Below are 26425 nucleotides of genomic sequence, written 5' to 3'. Positions count from 1 at the left end.
GGAGTATTCCAAGGCTAATTATAGTATATGTAAAGTAAATTTGAATGCTATGGATCTGACCAAATTGCTTTAAAAAAAGAGATTTTCAATGCATGTTTCCTTTATGATCACTGCACTGTGTCAAGATAAACCCCATATGGTGGCCCTAACAATTTACCACCAGTCATATTTTTCCGCCTGACCAGCTCATTGCTTTTACAGGCTGTTCATCATCTTACTAGTCACCCATTTTAAAATGCATAAGGCCACCATTCATGGGGAGGGTTTGTGCATGTACATTTGACAGCACAAGCAGGCCCAGATTTGTGGAAAGGCCACCAAGGACTGGGCCTAGAATGGCAGAATTTTATGGGGCGGCATTCTGCCCAACCACACCCAAATTAGTCCAGAAACACTGGGGATGTGCAGGAGATTTATAGGTTTTTAATTTTCCTGTGCACCAATTCCTATTGCTCCGGTCCCGATGATATATAGCGAATGAAAGTTAACGGACGGGGTGACGAACAATGGCATGCCTAGTGGGGCCAGCTATGCAAATCCAGCCCTGAGCACAAGGATGCACAGACATACTTTGTCATGGGGCCCCATGTACTTCATGTTAGAGAAATCACACTACATGGGGGCCCCTAGAAGACAGCACAATATGCTACCATAATATATATAACAAGTTGTGTTGAAATATTACACATAGCATAAAAAGGATTTGGATCTTTTGTGCTAAACATGGATCTCATGCACATTTTGGACAGATTAAATTCAGTGAGAAAAAGCTTTTGTCAAAGGTATCAAGGAAGACTCAAATGTTGGAATAACAAATAAACTTTATCTTTTTTCACCATATTTTAAGAACTGTGAGTGCCTTGTTTTACATGATATTCTGTATATATAACAGAAAAAAAACATAGACTATAAATAGGATTCAAACCCCATATCAGTCTCTTTGGCTGGTTAAAAATGTACTATAGGATAGATCAAACTGTTTCCAATGCATTTTTAGTGTTAAACTCAATTTCGTATTAAACACTAAGTTTGTATTCTACAATCAACTGTAATACCCATATTCCACACACTATCATTATTGTTATTAATAATACTTTTGCATAACCTAACTTGACAGCCTACAGTAAATGAGTACCCTACATTCCTGGATGACTATGAATGTATGTTTCAGCATGTACCCAAAGTGCAGCAAAAGATCACAGCAACAGATTCTACATTACAGTAATTTAAAAAATAATCAAATTACGTGGCAATGGTAAAAATCTGTTTGTCATTGATATTCATTTACAAGAAATTAGTCAGGAGTAAATTTCATTGTAGACCAGGAAAATCAAATTCATTAGTGAATGCAATACCGTCATCCCATAAGGAATTGTACCAATGTGATCCCTGCTCTGAGTGTTTTTTTACATCTTTTTTTGATGAATTGGAATACAAAAGCAACTCTGAAGTTTATAATATTTTATGCATATAGCCCTTGCTCTGGTTTGCTTTCTGTGAATGTTTTTTAGACATTTTTGACGATGACTGATGTGGTTAGACCATCTTTAGTATTACATGCTGTTCTACCACAATTAGAATGTCATCAATAAATCAAGGGTTTTGAGTGCTGTGGAATAATTCTAGTACTGACCATTGGTTAAAATACAGACTTGAAGTGAGTGTCCCCAACCCCAAGTGACACCTATCTAACTATTTTTATAGGAAGTATTACTTAAAAATCCATTGTTTTGTTTTTCAAATGTTTTCTATTTGTCCACAGGAGTGTATCATGAGGAAAAGTAAAGAACAACAGGCATAAATATACTTGATAATAAACAGCTGCAACTATTATTTAACTGCTATATTGGTTTATTTAACCAGAAAAGGTAGATATTCTGTTTGTTCTGTCTGAACCAACATGACATGGAACTGACATGGGCCTCTAAATAGGGTGTTATATATGGCTGTTATTTATATAAGTAGACAGCAATGCAGGCCAAAGTAAGAAATGTAACAGGTGTATGTGCCATGGGGTTCATCACCCTAGGAGTGGGTTTCCATTAAGTGAAATTAGTCAGTGACCCACTGTCAGGGCAGCCATCAGGGGGGGACAGGGGGAGAGTTGTAGGGGGCCCCAGAGGGTAAGGGAGGCCCGGCCACGCCACACTTACTTGATTAGCTGGCCCCCCATCTTTCTGAGAGCTGCTGGAAGGCATGGACGTTTAAGGGGCCCTGGCCACTAATTTTCTCTATGTGGGGGAGGGGGCCCTGGCCAACAATTTTTTTTTCTCATGTGGGGTCCTAGCCACCAATATTTTTTTAATGGGGGGGGCCCTGGCCACAAATGTTTTTTTATGGGGGGCCCTGACCACCAATATCTTTTTATTTTTTATTAACATATGGGAACCCTAGCCACCAATATTTTTTTTGTTTTTTTTACTGTGTGGTGGGGGGCAGACCTGTGGGGTTGGGGCAGACCTGTAGGTGGGGCTTGCAGTGGGTGCAGCCCAGGGGGCCCAGGAAATTTTTGCGTATGTGGCCCTGCGATTTCTGACGGCGGTCCTGCCCGCTGTATTCCAATTTATGTGTGGCACAGAGTTGTAGAATCTACAAACGGCAATAAATGGAACCAGACTGTTTATAAAATAGTTTGGTATTTGCTACGAGGACAGTGTATATGGATAACAACACTGTTTGAAGGCTAAAAAGTTAAAGTTTAAATGCCAGTTAGAGTAGCATGAAGGGGAAATGCTATCCTAAATATTATTGGAACTCTACCTGGATGTCTGCATAAACAATGTTTTATGTAACTATGTCATAAGCTAAGACAAGCAACCCCAAAATATTCTTGGGCTCTCATTTAAAATATACACAAAACCATTGGACACTATGTGAGTGCTTTTTGGAGTTTGGTTGTTTGTGAATATTTGTGGCCACCTTATCAAGCATCTTCCTAAACCTCTTTAATTTTATATGGAGAATACACTGCAGAAATTGGTCTTATTAATTGTTAACAAGAGTTGGACCATAAAGCGAGGCATGTATGCAAAATGTTTTAAACCCATTGTCTTAAACTAATGACACATTTGTGGCAAAATACCAGGGGGGCAGGGGTACGACTTCCTCAGGACCTCTCTCTCTCTTTGATGCCTCCCAGAGTGTCATAGCAGTGTAAAATTTGCACCCATGCTCCAGGGTTTTAGTTCTGCTTCTGCACTCATTTTCTCTTTCAGTGAAAAAGATGACAATTTGGTCCAGCACTTTTTTTTTACCAAAATCTACCCTGGTGTATCACAACATATCAGCAATTTCTCTACTGGTGGAGAAAATGACACAGGTGACATTATTCCTAGACCCTTATCTGATTAAGTTAAATGCAATAACAAAATTCACACCATTTAGTTCTTACTCAATAGTTCACCTTCTATGGGGAACGGGGATAATGGAAAATACTTTTCATTTTAAAGGGAAGCATGCTAGTTTATGTTTCTTGTAACCCCCCCCCCCCAACACAAACACTAATCTAAAGAAGGGAAATCCCTCTTTATTTAATCAATAGAAAAACTGTAACAAAACTGGAAACATTTATTCAATTCAGGGATAAGTGACAGAAAACAGACTGATTCTGGTAATGTTACTGATAATGTATACATTTCAGACGCAATCCTTTTTAATGGTTACTGTACATATTGGTACCTAATGATACATTATAAAGAACATTACAATCCTATTAGATCATATACTAGACGTGTAACATATCAGAAATTTTTTTGTTTCTTGAAGGAGCATAAGTACATTGCCTGAAAAAGAGGCATGAGTAAAAACAGAACTTCCTTTTAGACTGAGGATATGATCTTTAACTGAATTTTACAAAAATTGGATTGCTTCAGATTTATATGCTTGCATGTCTAAATGAATTTCATTACATTGGCGTGACACAAGGGCAGATGTATTTCGATCTCGCTGACCACGTCAGAAATTTTCAAAACAGATTTAAGCAGGTTTTCCAGCACTCCATAAAACAGTTTGTTATACCAGAATTGTATTTTAGACTTATGGTGTTTGTTATTTTTAAATAACAAATTTGATTTACCATGGAAGAAGGGTACTTGCATAGTTATAAAATCTATTATGTGGAAACTTGTTTAACCAGAATGCTCTAAAAACAATGCATTGATCAAAACAATTCATCATGGTTGCCTGATACAATGCCCTTCCTTGGCAACTTTGTCCAATGTTTTCCATATAGTGGGCCAACTAACTGATACCAGATAACAATACATTGACAGACAGGCCAATGTTACTGCAATTTAGGCCTACCCTGCTCAAACAAGCTACACCAGGATGAAAAACTTTTATATGGCCCAATGCTGACCCCTTGATTTGCCCCATTAGGGTCTTTCCACCACCTGAGGCAGCAAATCCAGGGGTGTAACTACAGAGAAAGCACTACAGGAATGTAGAAAGCCAGTAAAGGCCCTATACATTATAATGATTGTTGTTAGTATATCCTGGCAAAATAAAAGGTCAAATTTCTTGTAAAATAAAAAAGAAATTAGGTTTTTAGCAGGGGAGGTTTTTCACCACCTAAGCATGCATTAAAGAACCAGTAACATCAAAAAACAAAATTGTTTTAAAGTAATAAAAATATAATTTGGTGTTGCCCTGCACTAGTAAAACTGGTGTGTTTGCTTCAGAAACACTACTATAGTTTATATAAATAAGCTGCTGTGTAGCCATGGGGGCAGCTATTAAAAAGAGGAAAGGCTGAAGTTACACAGCAGATAGCAGATAAGCTCTGTAGAACATAATGTTATCTGTTATCCATTATTTATCCTGTGCCATATAGCCTTTTTTCAATTTCCACCATTGTTACACAGCAGCTTGTTTATATGAACTATAGTAGTGTTTATGAAGCAAACAGATCAGTTTTACCAGTGCAGGGCAACACTACATGATATTTTCATTACTTTAAAACACTTGGATTTTTTGTTGTTATTGTTCCTGTAAGCATAAGCACCACTGAGCTCACTAGCTGTAGTTGGGATCTGAGCAACACCTGCCTCGGTTTTACTTAGATCCCAGGTGGATCTGTTGAGCCCTTGAGACTTTAATAACAGGAAATGTTGTGAGTCCAGTGATATATCAGTCAATATATATTATATCCCATAATAAACCTGCAATGCAAAGCATTTTACTCCTGCCACCACAGCCATCATTCCTGAAGGTCAATTTCTTGTACATTATTACCTCCTGCATGGTTCCAGGTAAAAGAAAAGAACACTGCAATTGAATAGCTGTCTCATAGTGTAATAGCTAATAATATTTGGACTTTTGCCATGAACTTCACTATATGTCTTCTGCAACTGCTGACCCTCTAGCCAATTCATCAATAGACTTCACTCTAGACATATTCTGATTCAAAGAAGAAAATAATTGTTATCCTTAAAAGAAAAGAAGAATTGTTAATGTCTCTGATTTGCAGAAGGTTACTTCATCCAGGCATAGGAATAATCAACATCTATGAAATAATAACAACAAGTGGGGGTCAGTATTACCTGCCCATCCAGCCTAAACGTATTGCAGTTACACTTCCCTATAGGAGCTTACTGTGTCTGCACTTGCAGCAGAATGACACAGGGACTAAAAACTATCTAGTGGTTCTACTTTTTTTGTTTTAATTAAGGCCTCACATGCCATTTCAGCAAAAATAAAAACACTAGGTTTATGATACAGAAAGTTAAGAGTGTGCACAACATTTTTGTAATTTGCACCTAAGCACATTCTGTGCCATGAAATAATCTGACTTTAGAATGATTGCTTTGTGTCTTGGGCTGTGTAGGTTTGGACCATCCAATCTTCCATCTGAACCCTCTGGCCAGTGGTGAGTAGAGAAATCATCTATGTTGTGCATTGTTGTACAAAGCTGCCTAATGCAACTCCCTTGCATGGCTCTAGGCACTGGGCAGGACTGGACTGGGATTCAAAATAGGCCTGGCATTCCAAGTACACTGGGGCCCAAAGAGCCCCCACCAGCCAACTTAAAGTGGACCTGTTACCCAGAGACAAAAATCTGTATAATAATAGTCCTTTTCAAATTAAACATGAAATCCAATTTCTATTTTTTATTAAAGCATGCATAGCTGTTGCTAGCTCATTTAAAAATCTCAGCTGTCAAATATTGTCTGCCCCTCCTCTATGCCTAGGCCCCAGTTCTCTTCACCATTTAATTGTGTAGCCAGTGCATGGGGATGGACATCAAGTCTTTCCATTCTGGTGCACAAACATGATTCTGAGATGATGCATGGATTATCTTAATAACAGTGCCCACAAAATGGCGCCTGCCTGCTTGCTATAATTATGAATTCACAGACAGAAGGAAACAAGATTCAAATAATTTATATAGCGTAATTAAAGTTCATTTTGCCTGACTAATGTGATAAAATAGGATTTTGAATAATGTTTTTGCATGACGGGTCCCTTTAATAGTCACTTTCTATGTCATTTTACAGCAGCCCCTGTGGCATTTGCCAGAACCCACAGATTGTCAATCCGGGCCTGGCACTGGGGGCCATAAACATTTAGGGCAGAGACACGCGGTCAGATTTGGGGAGATTAGTCGCTGGTGACAAATCTCCTCTTCTTCGTGGCAACTGGGAGATTAGTCGCCCTGAAGAAGAGGAGATTTGTTTAACTGCAACTTTAATAGATTAAAGGTATACAGTTATGGAAAAACATGTTTTTTCCAAAATGCATCAGTTAATAGTGCTGCTCCAGCAGACTTCTGCACTGAAATCCATTTCCTACTTTTTTTCTCAAATGCCGGTTTGGGTTTAATTCACTTCCTATACGAGACAGCTTTGACTGTCTTTTACAAAACTAATTTTAATTAATTGTCTCTGTACATGGGCAATCTGAGACTGCATCTATGTTGTGGCACTAGTACATATTAAGTATTTACTCTATGGTGGTTGAATCGTGTTTTATATAGTTGAATTTAATATAAAAATTGTCTTATAGAACGAATTAGCACACAGCACTTTTAATGCTTTACAAGCAATTATTTAATGATTTAAGCACATGGATATCACCTTTTAACCCAGTAATTACTGGTACCATGTTAAATATTTATCCCATTGAATTATTGTCTTAAGCACTTGTCTAATTCCTAATTGGTTTGGGATGTGGAAGGAAGGGGGGTTTTACTTCTTTTCTCTTGGTCTAAGCTTTCTATAACATACTAAAAGTCAAACTAAAGGTGAACCACCCCTTTAATAAGTTAGAAAGGGTTAGGGACCCTGTTTGGTTAACAGCTATAGTTGCAGCCAGGCTGTATAAAACAAAAAGCAGATAACATTACTAGATAAGAAATTCTTGGCAGTATATAGTAGGTATGTACATAACAATACAACCCTGTATATGAACACAACATGAGTGCAAGCTGCCGCTTGGGTGTCATAAAGAGGATTTTGCAAGAAATGAGTTGATAAGGGAAGGGAATGGGATGGACATATTTATGAATGGCTGTAAATTTCAACAGTCATTTTTCTGCTCGGAAGCCTTTAAACTAAAACATTTGTTTACTAAAATGCAATGGAGGGTGAGAATAATGTGTGTCCCAATAATGAAAGGGAAGCCTCCAGAGGCAGCATATTAGACTGTCACATGAAGTGTAGCCTTGGCTGCTCTTCTCTGCCTATGTTTTATCCACAGGCAGAGACAAGCTAATGTGCTCCCATTTGCTCCACGATGTCTCTGCACGAGCAAACACTGTGTCAGCTTCCACGCAGATACACAGAGCAGAAATCAACAAGAGAAAAATGCAGCCACACCAAAATTCCTGCCAACTGCTATCACCCCCTGCAGAGTAGCATTATAATTATATACCATGCAATGTTGTTCTGATTATTAACCAGCCCTGTAGCACCAGAACACCATTTTTTCTGGTAAATGTAACCCCTCTCTCTCTTTGTCAATGTTTGGATGATTTCACAAGACCCCTAAACTTAGCTTCTCAGCAGCTAGCGAGAGCATTTTGAGTATATGCAGTGTCATTTGCAAAGAAAAAGATGGTTTAACAAAGAAGGGAAGCTTCTGTGGACAACCTTGAACGCATGGATCATTACTGTTATATGGTTGCTGAACCTCTGGTCTGGTACCACAAGTTCAGTATATAAAATACTGCATTTCTAGCTGTATCCCTTTTTTTTTTAACTTTATTTCTCCTTTAACATGATTGGTGAGCATTCATATGAATTAAACCAAGAATATTGATCTAAATGGGTGGTAGAAAAAAAGTTTAACAAAAGCCATTATGCTTTAAAGAAAAAGAAGGGTCACTGGGAGTAACCGTATTGTTAGAAACCCCACAGTGACTGGCTGCCAAGCAGGCCATAATGGGCAAAATGTGCAGCATACCTGCACACAGATCTACATGCAGAAGATTACGAATTAGATAGTGAAGGATGCTGTGAAAGTACAGAACCCAGAATTTAACAAATCACAAACACTAATACACACACACTCTCTCTGTATCCTGCACTGCATTGAACCGCATACCCTATACTTTGAACCGTTGTGCCTTTTCTTTATAATTTGCAATGGTCAGTGGAAGTTGTCCTTAGGGCGGGAAGAAACCATCTTCTCTCTTTTTGCCCTGGCATACCCTCTGTGAGGTCAGAGGATACATGATCCCCAGACCTGGGGCAAGGTATCACTGAGAAGAAGAGAGAAGTGGTGGCCATTGGCTCTATGGAAAGCTATTCCATAGTGTTAGCAATTAAAACCACTTGGGGTGCCTAAAAAATTGACTTTAGCTTTCCTTGCCCTTCAGGTGATAACGTCCAATATTATCATCTTCATTCATTTATTTACAAAGCACCGACAAGATACGCAGTACTTTAATAAACATAGTCGCTGTATAGTCAGGTGAATGAACCTTAGTAAAGGGATGGCAACATTTGATGAAAAAAGAAATGGGCGAATATGCCAAGTTGTACATTCTGAGAACAATCCCCCTAAACAATATATTCATTTAAAAAACAGGGAACTGAAGTGACAGCAAATGAGTAACCGCTACTAAGTGATGCTACAAAGTAGCGGCTGCTTTGTGCAACTGACAGCAGGCCCCGGAGGATCTGTTGGTTCTGGCAAATGCCAGAGGGGCTGCTGTAAGGTCCTATAGACAGTCACTGTTGAGTGGACTGGTGGAGGATTATTTGGGCCTCTGAGTACTTGAAATGCCAGGGCCTATTTTGACTCCCAGTTCAGACCTGACTGACAGAGGCCACTTTCAGTCAGAGATGTTAGCACATTAGACAGGGGGCTAAAGTAAAAGTGATTTTCAGTTTGGCACACAGCAGGGAGGTATAATGTCAGTGGTACGACGTTGGAATGTAAGGGCCAGTGTGAATGACAAGTCTAAAACAAACAGTGAGGCGGCACAGGGCAGAGTCCCCTTTAATCGAGTGCGGTAATGATGGGGAGGAGGAGCGACAAGAGAGGGAGGAGCCTGCTGGATAATCATCTCACAGTAATCTCTGCTTTATAGTGACAGCCATAGACTGCGGGCTGATCTGACAGGTTTTGTGGATAGTTGCCCCCAAAACACACAATAGAATAAGCCAACACTTTTTCCAGTGTAATTGTGTAACAAGCCCAATGAGCGTGTGCGGCAGGCGGACACGCATATACTGACAGTGACGCTGCTGCAGTGAGAGGAGCACTGAGATGTGTGTATAGAGGAGACACCTGTATCCAACGCGGATGCCTGCAGGACACACACACACACAGTAGTGCTGGGCTCCCTCTCACCCTGCCATTGTCTCCAGTACTCACAGCCTCCAGCCCCCCACTCACACCGCGCTATTCCCGGGAGACATAATCACAGGCTGTAGAAGTAGCGAGGCTGCAGCACCATGGGCAAGAAAATGAAAAAAGGCTGCGATTGTAAAAGGATTCTGAAGAACAACTGGCTGCTCATCACCACTGTCGTGGCTGTCGTCTTAGGTTAGTCACTGTCATATATATAATATACATGTATTGTATGCAAATGTGTGTCAGGACATCAATGTTTCCCTTTTCTCATATATATATATTTATATATATATATAAAATCAGAGCACTCCCTTAATTATTCACCTCACATGTGCCTTGCTGTATAGATACTTGTGTGTTACATACATGTGCTTAATTCAGTTGGTCAGTTCTCTCTGGGGACATTGCCGCCCCTTTCTTAGTCCAATTTGTATTCTTGCCCATGTGGATCTGCTGGTAGATATGCAGATGTTGCACATTACTTTAAAGTGCTCCAGCCAGGCAAATGGAATCACTTTGTGGAGACATTGCAATTGGTCTTTATATGATTCCACGTAGCTGTGATAGAGAATCTGTCTTTCCCTTGTATATGGAACTGGCAAGAATTCTGTTTTCAGGCTTATGTTGTTTGCTAGGAACATACCAACGGCTTAATATTTATATAAATGCGCAGTAAAACTTATTCTGGACAATGATTTCAATTGAGTTGCATACAATTGTTTATTTGGGTGTTACTAGCCATACTGCTGCTTATTTGGACAGCCAGCTAAAATGTTACCCATAAGAATTCTGGGAGATTCAAGTCAACAGTAGCCCAGCTTCTATTGTTTTTTTAGGTCCTAGACCTAGTTGTCTTGACTTTCTGGCCACAGGAACAATAACTTTTCAAAACAAATTCATTGTTGTTAACAGGAGATAATAGAACATTGTTTAGAGGGGGGGGGTTCCAATCCATTTTAACAGTGAGCCACATTCAAATGTAAAGAGTTGGGGAGCAACCCAAGCATGAAAAAAGTTCCTGGGGTGCCAATTAAGGACTGTGATTGACTATTTAGTAGCCCCCATGTGGACTGGTAGCCTACAGGAGATTCTGTTTGTCAGTGCAATTGGTTTTTATACAACCAAAACATGCCTCCAAGCCAGGAATTCAAAAAAATGCAGCTGCTTTGAGGCCACTGAGCAGGGCCGGAACTAGGGGTAGGCAGAGTAGGCCTAGGGTGGCAAAACTTAGGGGCCGATAGGCACGTACCTTTCACTGCTGCCTACCCCAGTCCGGTCTGCAGTCCGGCTAGTTTCACTTGTTTGTGTGCCTCCGAGCGCATACCAGAGGTGAGGGGGTGATCTAGGGGAGGCAGTTTGGGGAGATTAGTTGCCCCAAAGAAGAGGAAATTTGTCGCCGGGCGACTAATCTCCCTGAATCAGTCTGTGTGCCCTGACCTTTAAGTTCATTTCATCCATAAGGGGCACAGCGTTCACACATTACAAGTAAGGGATCTGTTATCCAGAAACCCATTATCCAGACAGCTCTGAATTGAGTCCATTTTAATAAAATTATTCTAATTTTTTAAAATGAGCATAATAATGCAACTCTACATGTAATGAACATATTTTTTCTTTTTATAATTCTCTACCAATGATTTCTATATGTTACTTTGGATAACAGGTTTGTACTTAAATTGAATTGAGGCCTCAGTCTGCCTGTGGAAATTGGAGCGTTTGTAAAATGCATATAAAAGTATCAGACACTTCAGGTTAGGGTTACCACATTTTCTGTGGCTGGAAAATGGGCAGTGGGCAGATGACGTTGGAGGTGGGGCAGGACCAGTGACATTGAGGGCCAGTTCTGGTGATTTCAAGGGCCGGACTGGTGATGTCAGAGGTGAGACTGGTGACATGGTGATCAGGATTTTTCCTGGTACCCTGATAGACCATCTGATCATGTGGACAGCAAAACACTGGAAATTGCCCCATGTGCTATTTACCCAAAGTAGCATTGACTTATCCCCCGTTTCACATAAGCCTTTAGCATAAGTCACACAGCGTGCTAATGTACACCTTTACTATTCTTTTTTTTGATCTTTCCCAACATTATACTTTCCTGTTGACAATTTCTGGATTGCATTGTTAAAACTTTAAATAGGGAATTAATGTTTTAGACTAGAATATATTAGATGGAAAAAAGTAAAACTGAAATAAATACAGATATTTGGCAAGAAATAAATTGACCTCTAAAGAACTCTCGGTGTGCACCCCCACAGTTCGGGTTACATTTTCTGATTTTGTTCTTGTCAAGACACTTCACACTGCTCTTAAATAAAGCAAATAGTTAGTGGGGTAAAAAAAGTAACCTGAACTGAATAGACCGGAAGGTGAGGCCTTTAAAATGCTGCAGTTGTTTCCTGCAATGATTTGGTGCAAATTTGCCACAATCTAATCAAAATAGTTAAAAATACAGTGTTTGGCTTTTGCTTAAGGTGCTAATTTAATAAATTGGCACTAGTACAGCTAGTACAGTGGGGACTTTTGCCTAAGGGCTATTCCACACGGGGAGATAGCCTTGCGTTTGCGGACGCGGCGACAAAGCGCCGCGCCAGTCGCCGCGACCGGCGCAGGCGACAGTTTTGTATGGGCGCCTATGTAAAAACGCCTGTGCTAACCACACGAGGCGATGTGCTTTTCAACAGTCGCCTGAAAATGCCTCGCCAGGCTTTTTCAGGCGACTGTTGAAAAGCGCATCGCCTCGTGTGGTTAGCACAGGCGTTTTTACATAGGCGCCCATACAAAACTGTCGCCTGCGCCGGTCGCGGCGACTGGCGCGGCGCTTTGTCGCCGCGACCGCAAACGCAGGGCTATCTCCCCGTGTGGACTAGCCCTAAAGGGGGGTTTAGAGTCTGCGACCCCCGCTCCCAGAGTTGCTTTAGAAGGTGAAAAACTAAATTTTACATTAAAATTTTAGAAAACGATTACACATAGAAAATAAAAAGTAATTGGAAAAAGTCTGGTGAACTATCTGAAATCAAACTGAACTGAAAAAAGTGTTTGAAGGTAAACAACCCCTTTAATAAAGGAGCTGCACTAGCATGGCAGTGCAGATGCTAGGCAGGTATAACTATTATTAACAACATTATCTGTGAGAATATAAAATGTTAGGATAATGCATTGACTCCTTGCACCTTGACAGTATCCCACTCACCTCTGTGACTATTATGATAATACGCTCTTCGAGTTTGGCTGAGCTTGCAGTCTTAAAAACAAGTGAGGTGTGTTGTATTGGCACATTGTCTGCATTAAATTAGTCTTCCAATTAACTTATATTTTACTTAGCATAGGGCTGGCTGGTCCTTTTGGGAATTTAGAAACCAAATAGTAAGGTTTGTTTCCGGTTTCACCCACGCACAATGCCAGTATATTTGATTTCACTGGCGACAACAGTAAATGCCTCCTGGGAATGTCAATGCTGCATTGAAAGAGGGATTAAGTAATGTGTAAATACATACTCTTGAAAGGTCTAAGTTCATATAAACAGGACTACAATGAATACATTATACAAATATTGCTATATACATTGATAGCTACATGGGTTGAGTGGGTTAATGACTTGTCCAATATTGTTTATAGTTTTTGTTCATGAAAAGCAAGCAAGGGGATGTTCGTATGTGTTACATACCTCCCAACTGTCCCTTTTTCGGAGGGACAGTCCCTCTTTTGACAGCTCAACCCAAAGTTTCTCACTTAATTAGCTTTTAGCAGAGAGCCCAGAACAGCTAACAGGTGCAAATAAGATACTTTGTAACAATTTTGAGACACAAAAACACAGTTTAGATACGGAGAAATATTTTCAAACTTTCATAACCTGCCAAGTTTTGTAAAACAAACATGGTAATTAGGGGGTGTGGCCACAGAAAGGGGTGTGGTCAAAAAATTGCTGCGCTACATGCGGAAAAAAACATTTTGTCCCTCTTTTTACTTCCAAAATGTTGGGAGGTATGGTGTTATTAAAGATGCTGTGCCATCTTCAGTGCAATGCAATTAATGGATTAACAGGTATATTTTGCTAGATCTGTAGTTTCATTTTGGATATGATTAGAGAACTGTGATTTCAGCTCGTCAGCAAGTTTTTTAAAAAATGTATTTTTTAATTATTTACTTGTAATTCACAGAGGAGCTATAATTATCATTTAGATACTTAATTCACTTATGACTCCCATGTAAATGGTTCTTACTGGGTCATTGCGCACTTCCTTTTTTATTGCCTACTTTTTCTTTTCTTTCATTTATTTTTCTTTTTTATTGCCTACTCATTTCTTTTTCTTTTTAAGGAATTAACTGTTAAGAATATCAGTGCAAATGCCGTACAAATAGGGGAGTCATTGCAAAATACAGTATATTATGTCCAATAACATTTGGCTTATCTATTCGCAGCAAGGATCGCTGGAATATTGGCAATGGTTGCTAGATATTGTAGTCCCTGGAATACTGACATTTTTCGTTTTTGTAGTTCACCTTTAAGTCAACTTCTAGTATGTTATAAAATGGCTCATTTTAAACAACTTTTTTGTTGGACTTCAGTATTTTTTTTTTTTGTATATATTTTTTGAATTATTTGCCTTCTTCCGATTCTTTCTAGCTATAAGATTGAGAGCACAGGCCCCATCAAAACAAGAGCTCTGTAAGGCTACAAAGTTATTATTTATTGCTGCTTTTTATTACTCATCTTTATATTCACACAGTTTTCAATCCATATTTAAGTCTCTTAAAGCATGGTTGCTAGGGTGATTTAGACCCTAGTAACCAAATTGCTGAAATTACAAACTGGAGGGCTGCAGAATGAAAATAACTAAAAAATCACAAATATTAAAAAAATAATACCAATTGAAAATTGTCTAAGAATTTCACTCTCTACCTCATACTGAGGGGCAAATTCACTATGCGCCGAAGCGCCTAACGCTAGCGTCAATTCAAAAAGCGTTGGGCATTTTCGTTACTTCGCAAATTCACTAACGGACGCTGGCATAACTTCGCTAGTGTAACTTCGCACCCTTACGCCTGGCGAATTTGCGCAATGGACGTAACTACGCAAATTCACTAACGCGCATTGTTCTGAATGCTACCTTTTACGCTAGACTTCCTTCGCCACCTCAGACCAGGCGAAGCGCAATAGAGTAGATAGGGATTTCTTCAAAAAAAGTAAAAAAATTTTCTAAGTCCCAAAAAACGCAGGCGTTTTTTCTATATTATGGGTGATAGGCTGAAAAAGATCGAAAAATTTTTTGGGGCTCCCCTCCTTCCCCCCTACATTTCCTAACTCATGGCAACTTAACTATACAGTGGGCACATGTGTAGGGCAAAATAAAAATTTTATTTGATGTTTTGAAGGTTTCCCAGGCATTTGTAGTGATGCTACATATTCCTCCATTGAAATTTGAATTTGGCGCCGTATGCAAATTAACCATCGCTAGCGTAACTTCGCTTCGCTTAGCGAATCAACGCTAGCGCAACTTCGCAACCTTACGCTACCCCTGAGCGCAACTTAGTGATTTTAGTGAATTTGCGGAGAGCTGGCGCAACTACGCCTGGCGAAGTGCGGCGAAGTTACGCCTGGCGCAACTATGAATCTTAGTGAATGTCCCACTAAGTATTTATTTACAGGTCAACAACCCCTTTAACTAATCCTAAAAGTATAAAGACTGGGCATCTGTGATTATGTAGTAGCATGGCTGGCATTTTGGCCTTCAACTTTCAGTTACTGCCCAGGGCACCACAAAAAAAATAAGTCACAGGCTGGGTATTATTATTTTATACAAACACATAAAAACTAATAACTTATGTATGCCCTGAAAAGTAAGCTAAATTTCAGCAAAATCAGTTGCACTTCCATTGTACTTCTATTTCACTTAGCCTAAGAGCCCCCCTTTTGTGTGAATACCTCAACTTTGGTACAAGGGTTGACACTCAGAACTTTTTTCTGACTTTTACCACTCACTTGTGATCCCTCATATCTAATTTTAAAATGAGAGCAGCGCGACAGATACGTGAAAAGGCCTTCACACTACGGTTAAGGTTTTTTTCTGTATCCTTTTCACGTTCACTTTTACACTTATGAGTTGGAGATGCTTAATGGAATACTGTTATAGAGATATTTTGCATAGACTGCAATATAGCACATTCTGTGGTCACAAATGTGGTTTCTGCTTGAGTATTCATGAACCATAGAAAACAATATGGCAGGAGTCCCCAACCCTTTTAACCCATGAGCAACATTCAGAAGTAATAGGAGTTCATGAACAACACAAGAATGAATAATGTGCCTGGGAGTGACAAACAAGGGCTGTGATTGGCCATTTGGTAGCTCCTATGTGGACTGGCAGCCTACAGCAGACTCTATTTAGCAGTTAGGGTTGCCACCTTTTAGTCCGGTGGAGACCAGGCAGGGGGCAGGGCCGTAATGCGGAGGGGGCGGGCAGTGAAGTTGAGGGGTCGAGACGTGGCGATTGGAGATTGGCCATCATAGGGAATCTTGTCCGGTTTTCCTAATTTGTAAACCCAGGCAGGCAGTTTTGAGCTGGGCAGCCCTTCAAAATACCGGGCTGTCCGGGTCAAAACTGGACAGGTGGCAACCCTATTAGCAGTACATATGGTTGTTATGCAACCAAATCTTGTTTCCAAGCCTGGAATTAAATAATAATGTTGCTCATGAGCCACTGGTTGGGGAACATTGCAATATGGCATGTCTTGTACAAATATGTAAAGGTAAATATGAAAAGAAGAAATTATAAAGTTCATAATTCAGGCTTTGTCTTTGATTCTTAGAGGATGCTGGGAAATGTAATTCAAATACAGACTGAGGCGTATAGGAATTGATTCTGGAATAAATAAAGACAATATCTAACAGTTACTCAATATAGTTTATCCTTTGTATGCAAATATGTTTGGATGGCCCAGAGCATATGGTATTTTGGCCGTACCCAAAATGAACCCTGAGTGTTACGGAAGAACATCTATGAAGCTACTTTCTGCACAGAGAACAATATGCCAACACGGATGTTCTATTGAAAAGGTGCCTTTGAAGAGGGATGAGAAACATTAACACGAACAACACATTCTAACACCTACTAAGATAACCTTTAACTTTATAAGAAAGCTTTGTTTATTTAGTGAAAACATGCACTTATAAACATGCAGATCCCATCAATAATAAACTCGCCTGTATAAGGGTAGGAATCAGAATCTGAATGTACTGACAGGATGACATTTTTATTATCACCAAGAATTACTTATTAAACTTTAGCAACACTTAGTGCACGTGTCTCAGCATCTTCCCAACATAGATGGGGCAAAGTGATAAAAGTGGGTAGCATTCAAAGGTTCTGCCCATAGCCACAGACCTATGACCCGAAATAAAAACTTAAAAAAATAAACAGCACTAAAGTATAAATAATATAAAGTTTATTTAAAAACACTCTGTTCCTTTGGACATCAGCTCATGTCCAAAAAGGGGACATTTTTACTTTGTTCGCTTTGTACATAGCGATAATTTAGCCATTTGTTCTTTTTAAGGGAATAGCTCATATTCTTTCATTAATTTTTGCCTTTTATGATATACTTGTGTAGAAGTGCTATAAAATATTCATTTGGCATGTGGTCGCCTAAGAACAAGCTGAATTTTCTTGTATACATGTTTCATAAACTCCCTGCAGTGAATGCCTGCCAATAGATCCTTATTTAAACAGTTCCCATTTATTTGTTCCTACATATGTAACTTTTAAAAATAACCATCTTTTATAGACTAGCAATTTTTTATCTATTATATAGATTCTCTAACAGACAGAGCTTTACTTTGTTCTTCATCTTATTTTTCGTAAGAGATAAAAGTACAGAATTTTATCCCTACTCTTTACATGAAGATGATCCAACGATTTACAGAGTTGCCGGGTAGGTGGGGGTTTTTGCAGTTCTGTAACTAAAAATTCCAGGGCCTGCAGTAGCCTTTAAGGGTCTCTAAAACATATTACCTGTTTCCTAAAGATTTGATGAAAATGCACATTAGTCAAGAACCCACAGGACCCTTTATATTAGTATTCTCCCCACCCTCAAGTCTTTTGCCCCTGTTGTTATGCTCCTGATTTAATGAGTGCAATGAACTGTGATGAATCTATTATGCTTCTTGTTATTTGCTTTTGCATCTTAGCGTTTATAAAATATATATAGAAACCTAGGTCTGAAGCATTCCACATAATAGATTCAATGAACACTAATCACTGAGCTGCATAAAGGTTTATATATTTTCTGAAGTTTAAAATCTACAAAAGTTTCCCTTGATAAAAACTTGCACCAAAACATTTGGGTACATCTTATATCCGCTTTCTAGTAGCAAATTGTTTCATTATAGCTGGGCAGTATTTACATATTACAGTACTGTACTTTGTAAACTGTGATGTTATTAATTCTGGTTATGATTTGTTCTGATTTTTAAAAATAGCTTTTTTTACCCAACCACCTTGGTTTGGCATTTTTTATCAGTGTGCAGAGTTTATGATTTACAGGATTGTGTGACTCAATCACTCATTTGGGGGAGATATGCTCTTGCAGCTGAATATTCTAACTTCTTTAAATTTGCAGGTAGTGTCCTGCATTGAGTGCCCTCCATTTTCTGTAACTATAAGGTTTTATGTGTGCACTGTAAACCGTTTTTAAAAATTGTATCATTTATGTGACCAGTCTGAATACCAGATGTCTGAATGCAGGTAGTGTATTGTTTAGTTTTAGGTGACTTACCACACAGTAGTTTCCTATGTATTTTCTTGGGACATGGGACACGCTCCTTTTTATGGCCACACCCCCTAAACACCACATGCTTTTTACAAAATTTGGCAGGTTATGGAAAGTTTGAAAACATTTCTAGGGGTTTTAGGGTCAGGTTAAATGTGTTATTACAGTTTTGCTAATGGAGGTGAATTGCCCTTTAAGCTGCAAGTCACAGTTTCCCCAAGAGACCTGCTTATCTTAAATAGTTACAATTGTTTCTTTGCTTATCCTAAATTATTGCACCTGCCACGTATTCTGGGCTCTCTGCCAAAAACCAATTAAGTTAGAAACATTGTATCTGGCTGTTCAGTGCAGGAGAAGAGAAAGTCGGGACATTTCAGTAACAAACCCGGGACTACGGATTGAGCTGTCAAAATCGGGACTGTCCTGTGAAAAACGAGACTGTTGGGAGGTATGCCTTAAGGTGGCCATACATACTACAATTACCATGACCATTAGTCGTATGAAAGATCTTTCATCCACTCTTCTGACGTTAAGAGCTGAATCATCAGATCTGCAGGTAAAACAAATATAATTAGCTCTATCCGATGATTCAGCATTAACGTTACAATGTTCGGGTTCATCAACATTTTCAGTCCTGCCCGATATCCAAAGCTTTTTACAATATTTGTCACCTTGTCTCCCACCACACATGCACCGTATGATACGTCTATGGCCAACTTTAATCCACACACTTCCCATTGGTAGTCAAGAAAACACATCCACAGTTATCCATGGGAAAAGCTTTGTTTCATGGCCCTTAAGCTTTTTCATGTACTAACCTCTCTGATTTCAATATTTTGTGATTTGCTTGTATTGTTTGAACTAAACTGAAATCCAACCGGAGTGCTATTGTATTCCAGTTTTGGCAAAGCTGGTATATTTATTAAAGCTTCACTCTTTCCATTTACATTATAAATGTACTTTAATAGCAGCAGTCCTTCTACCTATATCCTTATGTTGATCTGTTAAATGTACAGTAGAATAAATTCTTAATGGTGTGCTTATATTGTGACTCACAAAATTACATCTTTATAGCCAAAAGCATTAGGATCTTCATGTGATAACCATGAGACTGATTTCTGCTCTGACACGTTTGATCAGCCTTACCCATAAGTTATCAGAAAGGGGGTAGGTTGACAAACTGACCATACAGCTAATCACTAAAAGCACTGGAAAGCTAATACGTCAACATTTTTTATTTCAATGAGCATGATTAAAGACCTTGCTGGTTTCTTGGCAGTCTTTTCTCATTAGAAAACATTAAACTATTCCAAATATCTTCCTGGGCCTTGTGTTTTATTAATGTTGGACTAACTCTTCACCACATGCCAAGTGCATACAATGACTAGAAACCTTGGAGTGGTTTCATTATTACCCCATGTAACAGTATCAGTTCATCCTGTTTTATAGCAGTGGTGAGAATGAATAGCCTATTATGTATTTGCTTGCAAGTATTGAAGATATGCTGTTGGGCATGAGAACAATACACCCAGTTTTAGAGAAAATATACCCCCTCCCCTTTTTGACATGAGCTTGTTTAGTTGGGCTTATTTAGTAAAAGTGAATATAAATGTATTTATATTTATATATATATTTAGCATGGTTTCCATTCAGAAATGAAAATTATGTATGTTTGTGTACAAACACAATATATTTATTCCTGATAGTTCTGATAGTCTTTGGGCACCCTTTCTACAAAAGCCCTACTGAATAAGCTTATGTCAAAAAATGTTTTTTTTTTATTTTTTATAAACATTCTTGCTTTGTACACAGTGATAGTTTTTGGTGAATTTGGCCATCCATATTTTATTTATACTCAAGAATGTCTGTCAGTCAATGAAAGGAAAATGGCAACTTGATTTAACCAAGTCAATTTGCATTTCATCCTATTCTGGCGAATGTTATGCTGCATTTTATAGATACAAACAACCTGCTCAATAGTGTTTCCAGTGTCATTAGAACACATATATGTGGATCTTATTAATTCATATTTTTATTAATTCATATATTTGATATAAAACATTCCCATTAAAGAATGAAACCTCTCAACATTAAAAATGAAATGGTGTCAATATGATGGGCAATATATTTGGAGTGAGGAGAAGCTTTAGACTGGTGCAATAAAGTTCAGTATATAAAATATAGCATTTTTAGCCATATTCACAAATGCATAGTGGTAGGGTTCGCCGTATGGATTCCTTCTCTTCTTTGGATATTATATCTGTTATTAGTTCTGTTCCTCATTTCATGTAAATAAATTAATTGGATCAAACCCGTTAACAAATGTCAATGCAAGCTTCCTCCCAATAATCAAAAATGAGCCTTCAGGCAGTTTAAAGAGGCATATATTATTTTGACCAGTTTCCTTTGCAGTTGACTAATGGAAACATGGATAGGTGAATGTATAATTATTAATTCAAGGAATTTAATATGCTTCTACAGAGGTTTATAATTGGTCACACTCACAATATTGAAGAACTATTGAAATTTCCAAAACCACCAAAATTTGTAAAAGACAAACTAAGGGTTACCCCAGGGTGCTTAGTTCATGGACTGTCTTTACCTAGGTTCTAAAAAATGTTTGCACACTGGCAAAACCACTGCCGATTCTATAATTCAGCTCACAAACTCAGCATGTAGATTGCATGTTTTTGGTCCCATGTGTTTGGGCGTAGAGTTAGTCAGGGAGCTTGGAAGATCAGGTACAAACCTTTGCCATCACAGCAGGCTGGACTGGCAATCTGTGGGTTCTGGCAAATGCCAAAGGAGCTACTATAAGGTGCCATAGAAAGTCAGTATTTAGTGGGCTGGTGGGGGCTGATTGGGCCTCTGTGTGGGCTGATTGGGCCTCTGTGTACCTGAATTGCCAGGGCCTATTTTAATTCTCAGTCCGGACCTGCATCACAGGTCCCTGAGCAGTGCTCTGCCAGTTTCATTGATTCTTGTCTGCAGGCCTGTATTTGTGGAGAGGCCACCAAGGCCTGGGCCTAGGGCGGCAGGATTTTAGGGGGCGGCATGCTGCCGAACCACCCCCACATTGGTCAGAAACACTGAGGATGAGCAGCAGATGTGCCAATCCCCATTGCTCTGATCCCGGTGATGAGCCAATGAAAGGGAGGGGACGGGGGTGCCCACTATGTAAATCCGGCCCTGCGTGTCTGTGCCATTTAAGAGAGACAGCTAAATTATATTTACCTCAGCCATTACTCTGCATTGCACTAAGAAATTACTACAGTAATTCAGTAAGAAAATATTAGAGTTTATGTGCATTTAATGTAGGCACTGAATATTTTATTGCAATTGATCCTATTAATTGCTGAGTTTATGTGCAATAGGAGAGAAGGTCAGTCAATAATAAGACAAAAGAAAGACAGAAGTTTCATGTTGGCGTATGAAGTAACATAATGCCTTGCGATAAACTGTTACATTTAAAGATGATTTAAAAAGTATACTAATTGCATTAACATTGCCTTTGACTTCTCTCCCAAGCCTGACAGCATGAGCAGTTTTCTTTCAGGTTGAATGACCTGAGGGTCAAATAGGCAAATATATAGTCAAAGTGATCATTTTTATTGTCCATAAAAAATTGCTACAAAGAAGTGGGCTCCAATGCAATTCTTGGTTTGACTGATGACCTTATCTGAGGCCCTCTGCTTTTCATAGTAGGAAGTGTACAGTTTGATTAAAACTTATTTATTAATTAATACAAATCACTTAAAAGAAAAGTGATGCCAGCAGAGACTACAGTATGAAACATACAGTATGTATAGTGTGCAATGTAAATTGAGTTAAATGTACTCTATTCCCCAGCTGTGAGCCTAAGTGCTTTACTTATCTTCTCTTTATCTGATCTCTTTTGGACCTTGCCATGAATCATCCCAGGACACTTGAGACGTTCGTACAATGTTATTGTATATATTGCAATATAAGGTTTAGCAGAAACATCAAATACAACAATCTGGACAGAGAACAACATGAAAGGACCCATCTTAAACACACTACATATTTTTGAATATGCTCAAATTATTTATAAATACAGGTATAGGACCTGTTATCCATAATGCTGAGGCCCTTTGGTTTTACGGATAACTGATCTTTCTGTAATTTGGATCTTCATACTTTAAATCTACTAGAAAAGCACTTAAACATTAATTAAACCCAATAGGCTGGTTTTGCTTCCAATAAGGACTAATTATATCTTAGTTGGGATCAAGTACAAGATATAGTTTTGTTATTACAGAGAAAAAGTTTGGAAAGTTTGGATTATTTGGATAAAATGGAGTCTATGGGAGATGACCATTCTGTAATTTGGAGCTTTCTGGATAACGGGTTCCATTCCTGTGTATATTTAAATCTTTCAGTAAATATATTTTTTATCATAGGGGGGATTTGATTATCCTACTGTAACTGTGTCAGATCTCTATGTCAGTTATCAGAACATCTGTACCTATGCACCATACGCACACATTGTCATCCATTCTGTTCCCTCCCAGTAATCGGCATCATTTGTCACGGCTCAGTAGTCCTACTTCCATGGTCAGCACATCACCATTCACATCTGTCCCTGCCCGAGTGGAGCTTAAAATCTAAGGTCCCTATCATAAACATAACTACATTCATTCTCTAATTGTCCATTTGGCTCATATAGCTCACTATGTTCTACCATGTCACTTCAGTAATATAGATCACGATCGCAACATTTTACATTAAAATCACTGGTGTGACATTAAAATCATTGGTGTGCATATAACGTGAAAAAAAGCTCCATTTGTATATTATAGTACTACAGTTACACTACTATTACAGTAATGTAAATAAACCAGACAAGAAAACCACTTTGATTAACTTTATTATTCTCTTTTGAACATCTGTTGTCAGTTTTATCTGTGATGAATCTATAAAAGTATTATCTGCCTGACATGATAAATTGCTCATGATAAATGAGCAATAAACAGTATAGTTACCAAGGCCAAATTGATATTATCTCTGTGAACTTGTGCCCTGTAAATCAGAGCCAAACCAAGGAGCTTTGGCACCCAAGTCAATTGTGGCAATCTGTGCCCCCCACAGTCTAACCACACCATTACCCTCTGTCAATAAAGAGCTAGAAACAGCTGAGACAGGCTGGGAAAGGACAGACACGGAACTGGTTTAATGATGAGCCTCTCAAAAAGAATGATGCTCTGCTTACTGCAAAAGACAAAAAATCTAAAACGGCACTTCCCCTTGTCCTAAATGGTTGTGCATCTTCTGCCTGTTCATAGTACTGTGCCCCCTTGATATATGCATCACTTATTTAGATAGTATACAAAGATGAAGAATGCTCCAGTGGCATATGCTTAGCATAGAAAAATGAGCAAGATAATTTTAGTAGGAGTTAAAGAAAATTATATATATATATATATATATATATATATATATATATATATATATATATATATATATATATATACCGAAACGTTGGACATTGGTGCTACAGAAATAAATGAGACTTTTTATATGGGAGTGCCGGTTCTCTTGAATACCATGTCATATATACCCTAACCATGCACCCCGGCTATACATGCCACAACAGTGTTTGCCTTGGAGTGCGGATACTGACTGGACTGCGGATACTAAGTCCTGCGAGTGCGATCTCTACTTTGCCTATTCGATGTTACTGATCTTGGACTGCACCCAGGCACGCTAGACCTCCATTTCGTGGGTGCCGGTTCCCCTACTCTACATATATATATATATATATATATATATATATATATATATATATATACTCTGTCCCTGGCGTCCGCACTCGCTCATCTGGTTAAAGCAATTGCCGGGTGCCGTGTCAATGTTGAGGTAATCTAAATCCAAATGTTGCGACACGCACTCCGATTATTAACGATGATTTTTATTTATACATCATAAGAAAAGGCATCAACGTTTCGGTCCACGGTCTAGGACCATTATCAAGATGCATATACTCGTATTACAAACACAAAACAAAGACAACATTTATAAAAATTTAAAATTCCCGCCCTCATGGTGACATCACACTTCCTTTTAGACAAATTTAACCCTTTGGATGTATAGGGTAAATGGATAGGAGGAAAATGGTTTAAAGAAACCACTAGAGCACATAAATAAGTTACTTAAGAAATATATTTTATCGTTTTGGAAGAAAACAGCTATAGGAGCAGTATTCATTTAGACCCTTTGGAGATATTGTATCCAATGTTTTTATCCAATATGTTTCGCGCTGGAGTAAAAGTCGAGAGCGATCCCCTCCACGTTTAGGTAAGGGGACATGATCAATGGCTGTGAATTTGAAAGTCGGCAGTCGATGCCCAACCTCCAAAAAGTGCTTTGCCACCGGTTTAGTGGTGGTTTGATCGCGAAACGCCACTTTGATCGCCGACCTATGGGCATCCATACGGAGCCGTAGCATTTGGTCTGTTTTGCCAACATATGACAGTCCACATGGACATGTGATCAGATATATCACATGTGTGGTAGTGCATGTAATGTGGTGACGTATCTGGTATCTGTGTCCAGTATGAGGGTGCACGAAGCTAGTTGCTGGTGACATGGATCTGCAAGATAGACATGTGGGGCACTTGAAACATCCTGGTTTTTGTGTAGATAACCACATAGCAGTGGTCTGTTTAGTACTATAGCAGTGTACTGGGTCGTTTAGAACTAATAGATCCCGGAGGTTTCGACCCCGTCTAAAACCCAACATAGGCGGCTTGGGACAGAGGCGTCCCAGTGATTCATCAGCTGTAATAATTTTCCAGTTACTTTTGACTGCATGCTTAATGGGAAATGAAAAGTTATTAAAACATGTGGACAAAATCAATGAGCTTTTTTTATCAGTCATGTCTATATGTGATTCCGACAACTTAAACCTAGCTCTTCGAAGTGCATTATCCAATGTCTTGTTGTCATAACCACGTTCTCTGAAGCGCTCCCTCATTTGTGTCAATTGTAATTCACATGTGACAGGATTCGAGTTATTCCTTAATACTCTACAAAATTGAGACACTGGTAAGGAGCGCTTCAGAGATGGTACATGACAACTTGTAGCATGAAGGAGGGTGTTGCGGTCTGTGGATTTGCGGAAAAGAGAATATTCAATTGTGTCCCCCAAAAGATTTAAATGCAAATCCAAAAATTGTAATTGGCTTCCACAATTGGCTGTGAATTTAATATGTTGCGAGGTTATGTTTATTTCATTAACCATTTGATCAAAACTACACTTGTCACCCTTCCAAATTAGTATGATGTCATCGATGAACCGTTTGTACATCATAATATTCTCACCGTATTTAGATAATATATGTTGTTTCTCAAATTGGTACATGAATAAATTAGCGTATGAGGGCGCCATCGGCGCCCCCATTGCGGTCCCCGATATCTGTTGGTAATAGTCGGTTTCAAATCGGAAGTAATTAAAAGTCAAACACATTTGTAGTAATTCTATTACAAAGTGAATCGGTGGGCCGATGTAATTAACATGATCAATGAGTGACTTTTCGATAGCCATCAAACCCAGGTTATGTGGGATGCTGGTGTAAAGACTCACTACGTCTATTGTGGCTAAGACTTTTGGGACATCATTGGTCAGATGTACATCAGATAAAATCCGAATGAAGTGTGGGGTATCACGTAAATATGATGTGGTAGATTGAACAATGGGTTGCAGCAAATTATCCAAGTAAATACCCAAGGGGTGCAGTAAACCATCCCTGGCCGAAACTATCGGTCGCCCTGGTGGTGCAATAAGACTCTTGTGAACCTTGGGTAGAGAGTACAAGACCGGACATATTGGGTGGTCTTG

The 26425-nt window shown here is 38.9% G+C and overlaps 1 protein-coding gene across 1 annotated transcript in view; it reads left to right on the top strand.

Annotated features, from left to right (window-relative positions):
- The first annotated feature begins 9446 nt into the window (after positions 1-9446).
- slc1a1.S (solute carrier family 1 (neuronal/epithelial high affinity glutamate transporter, system Xag), member 1 S homeolog) overlaps positions 9447-26425 on the top strand; it is a 40655-nt gene continuing 23676 nt past the window's right edge. The window contains exon 1 of the mRNA XM_041580128.1: positions 9447-9990. Coding sequence (XP_041436062.1) covers positions 9900-9990 — 91 coding nt within the window. The 5' untranslated portion in view covers positions 9447-9899. The remainder of the gene's footprint in view (positions 9991-26425) is intronic.

This window comes from Xenopus laevis, chromosome 1S (assembly GCF_017654675.1).
Source record: "Xenopus laevis strain J_2021 chromosome 1S, Xenopus_laevis_v10.1, whole genome shotgun sequence".
In the NCBI taxonomy this organism is placed as follows: domain Eukaryota; kingdom Metazoa; phylum Chordata; class Amphibia; order Anura; family Pipidae; genus Xenopus; species Xenopus laevis.
Note: the sequence above shows the minus strand (reverse complement) of the source record. Positions and strands in the feature narration are given on the sequence as shown.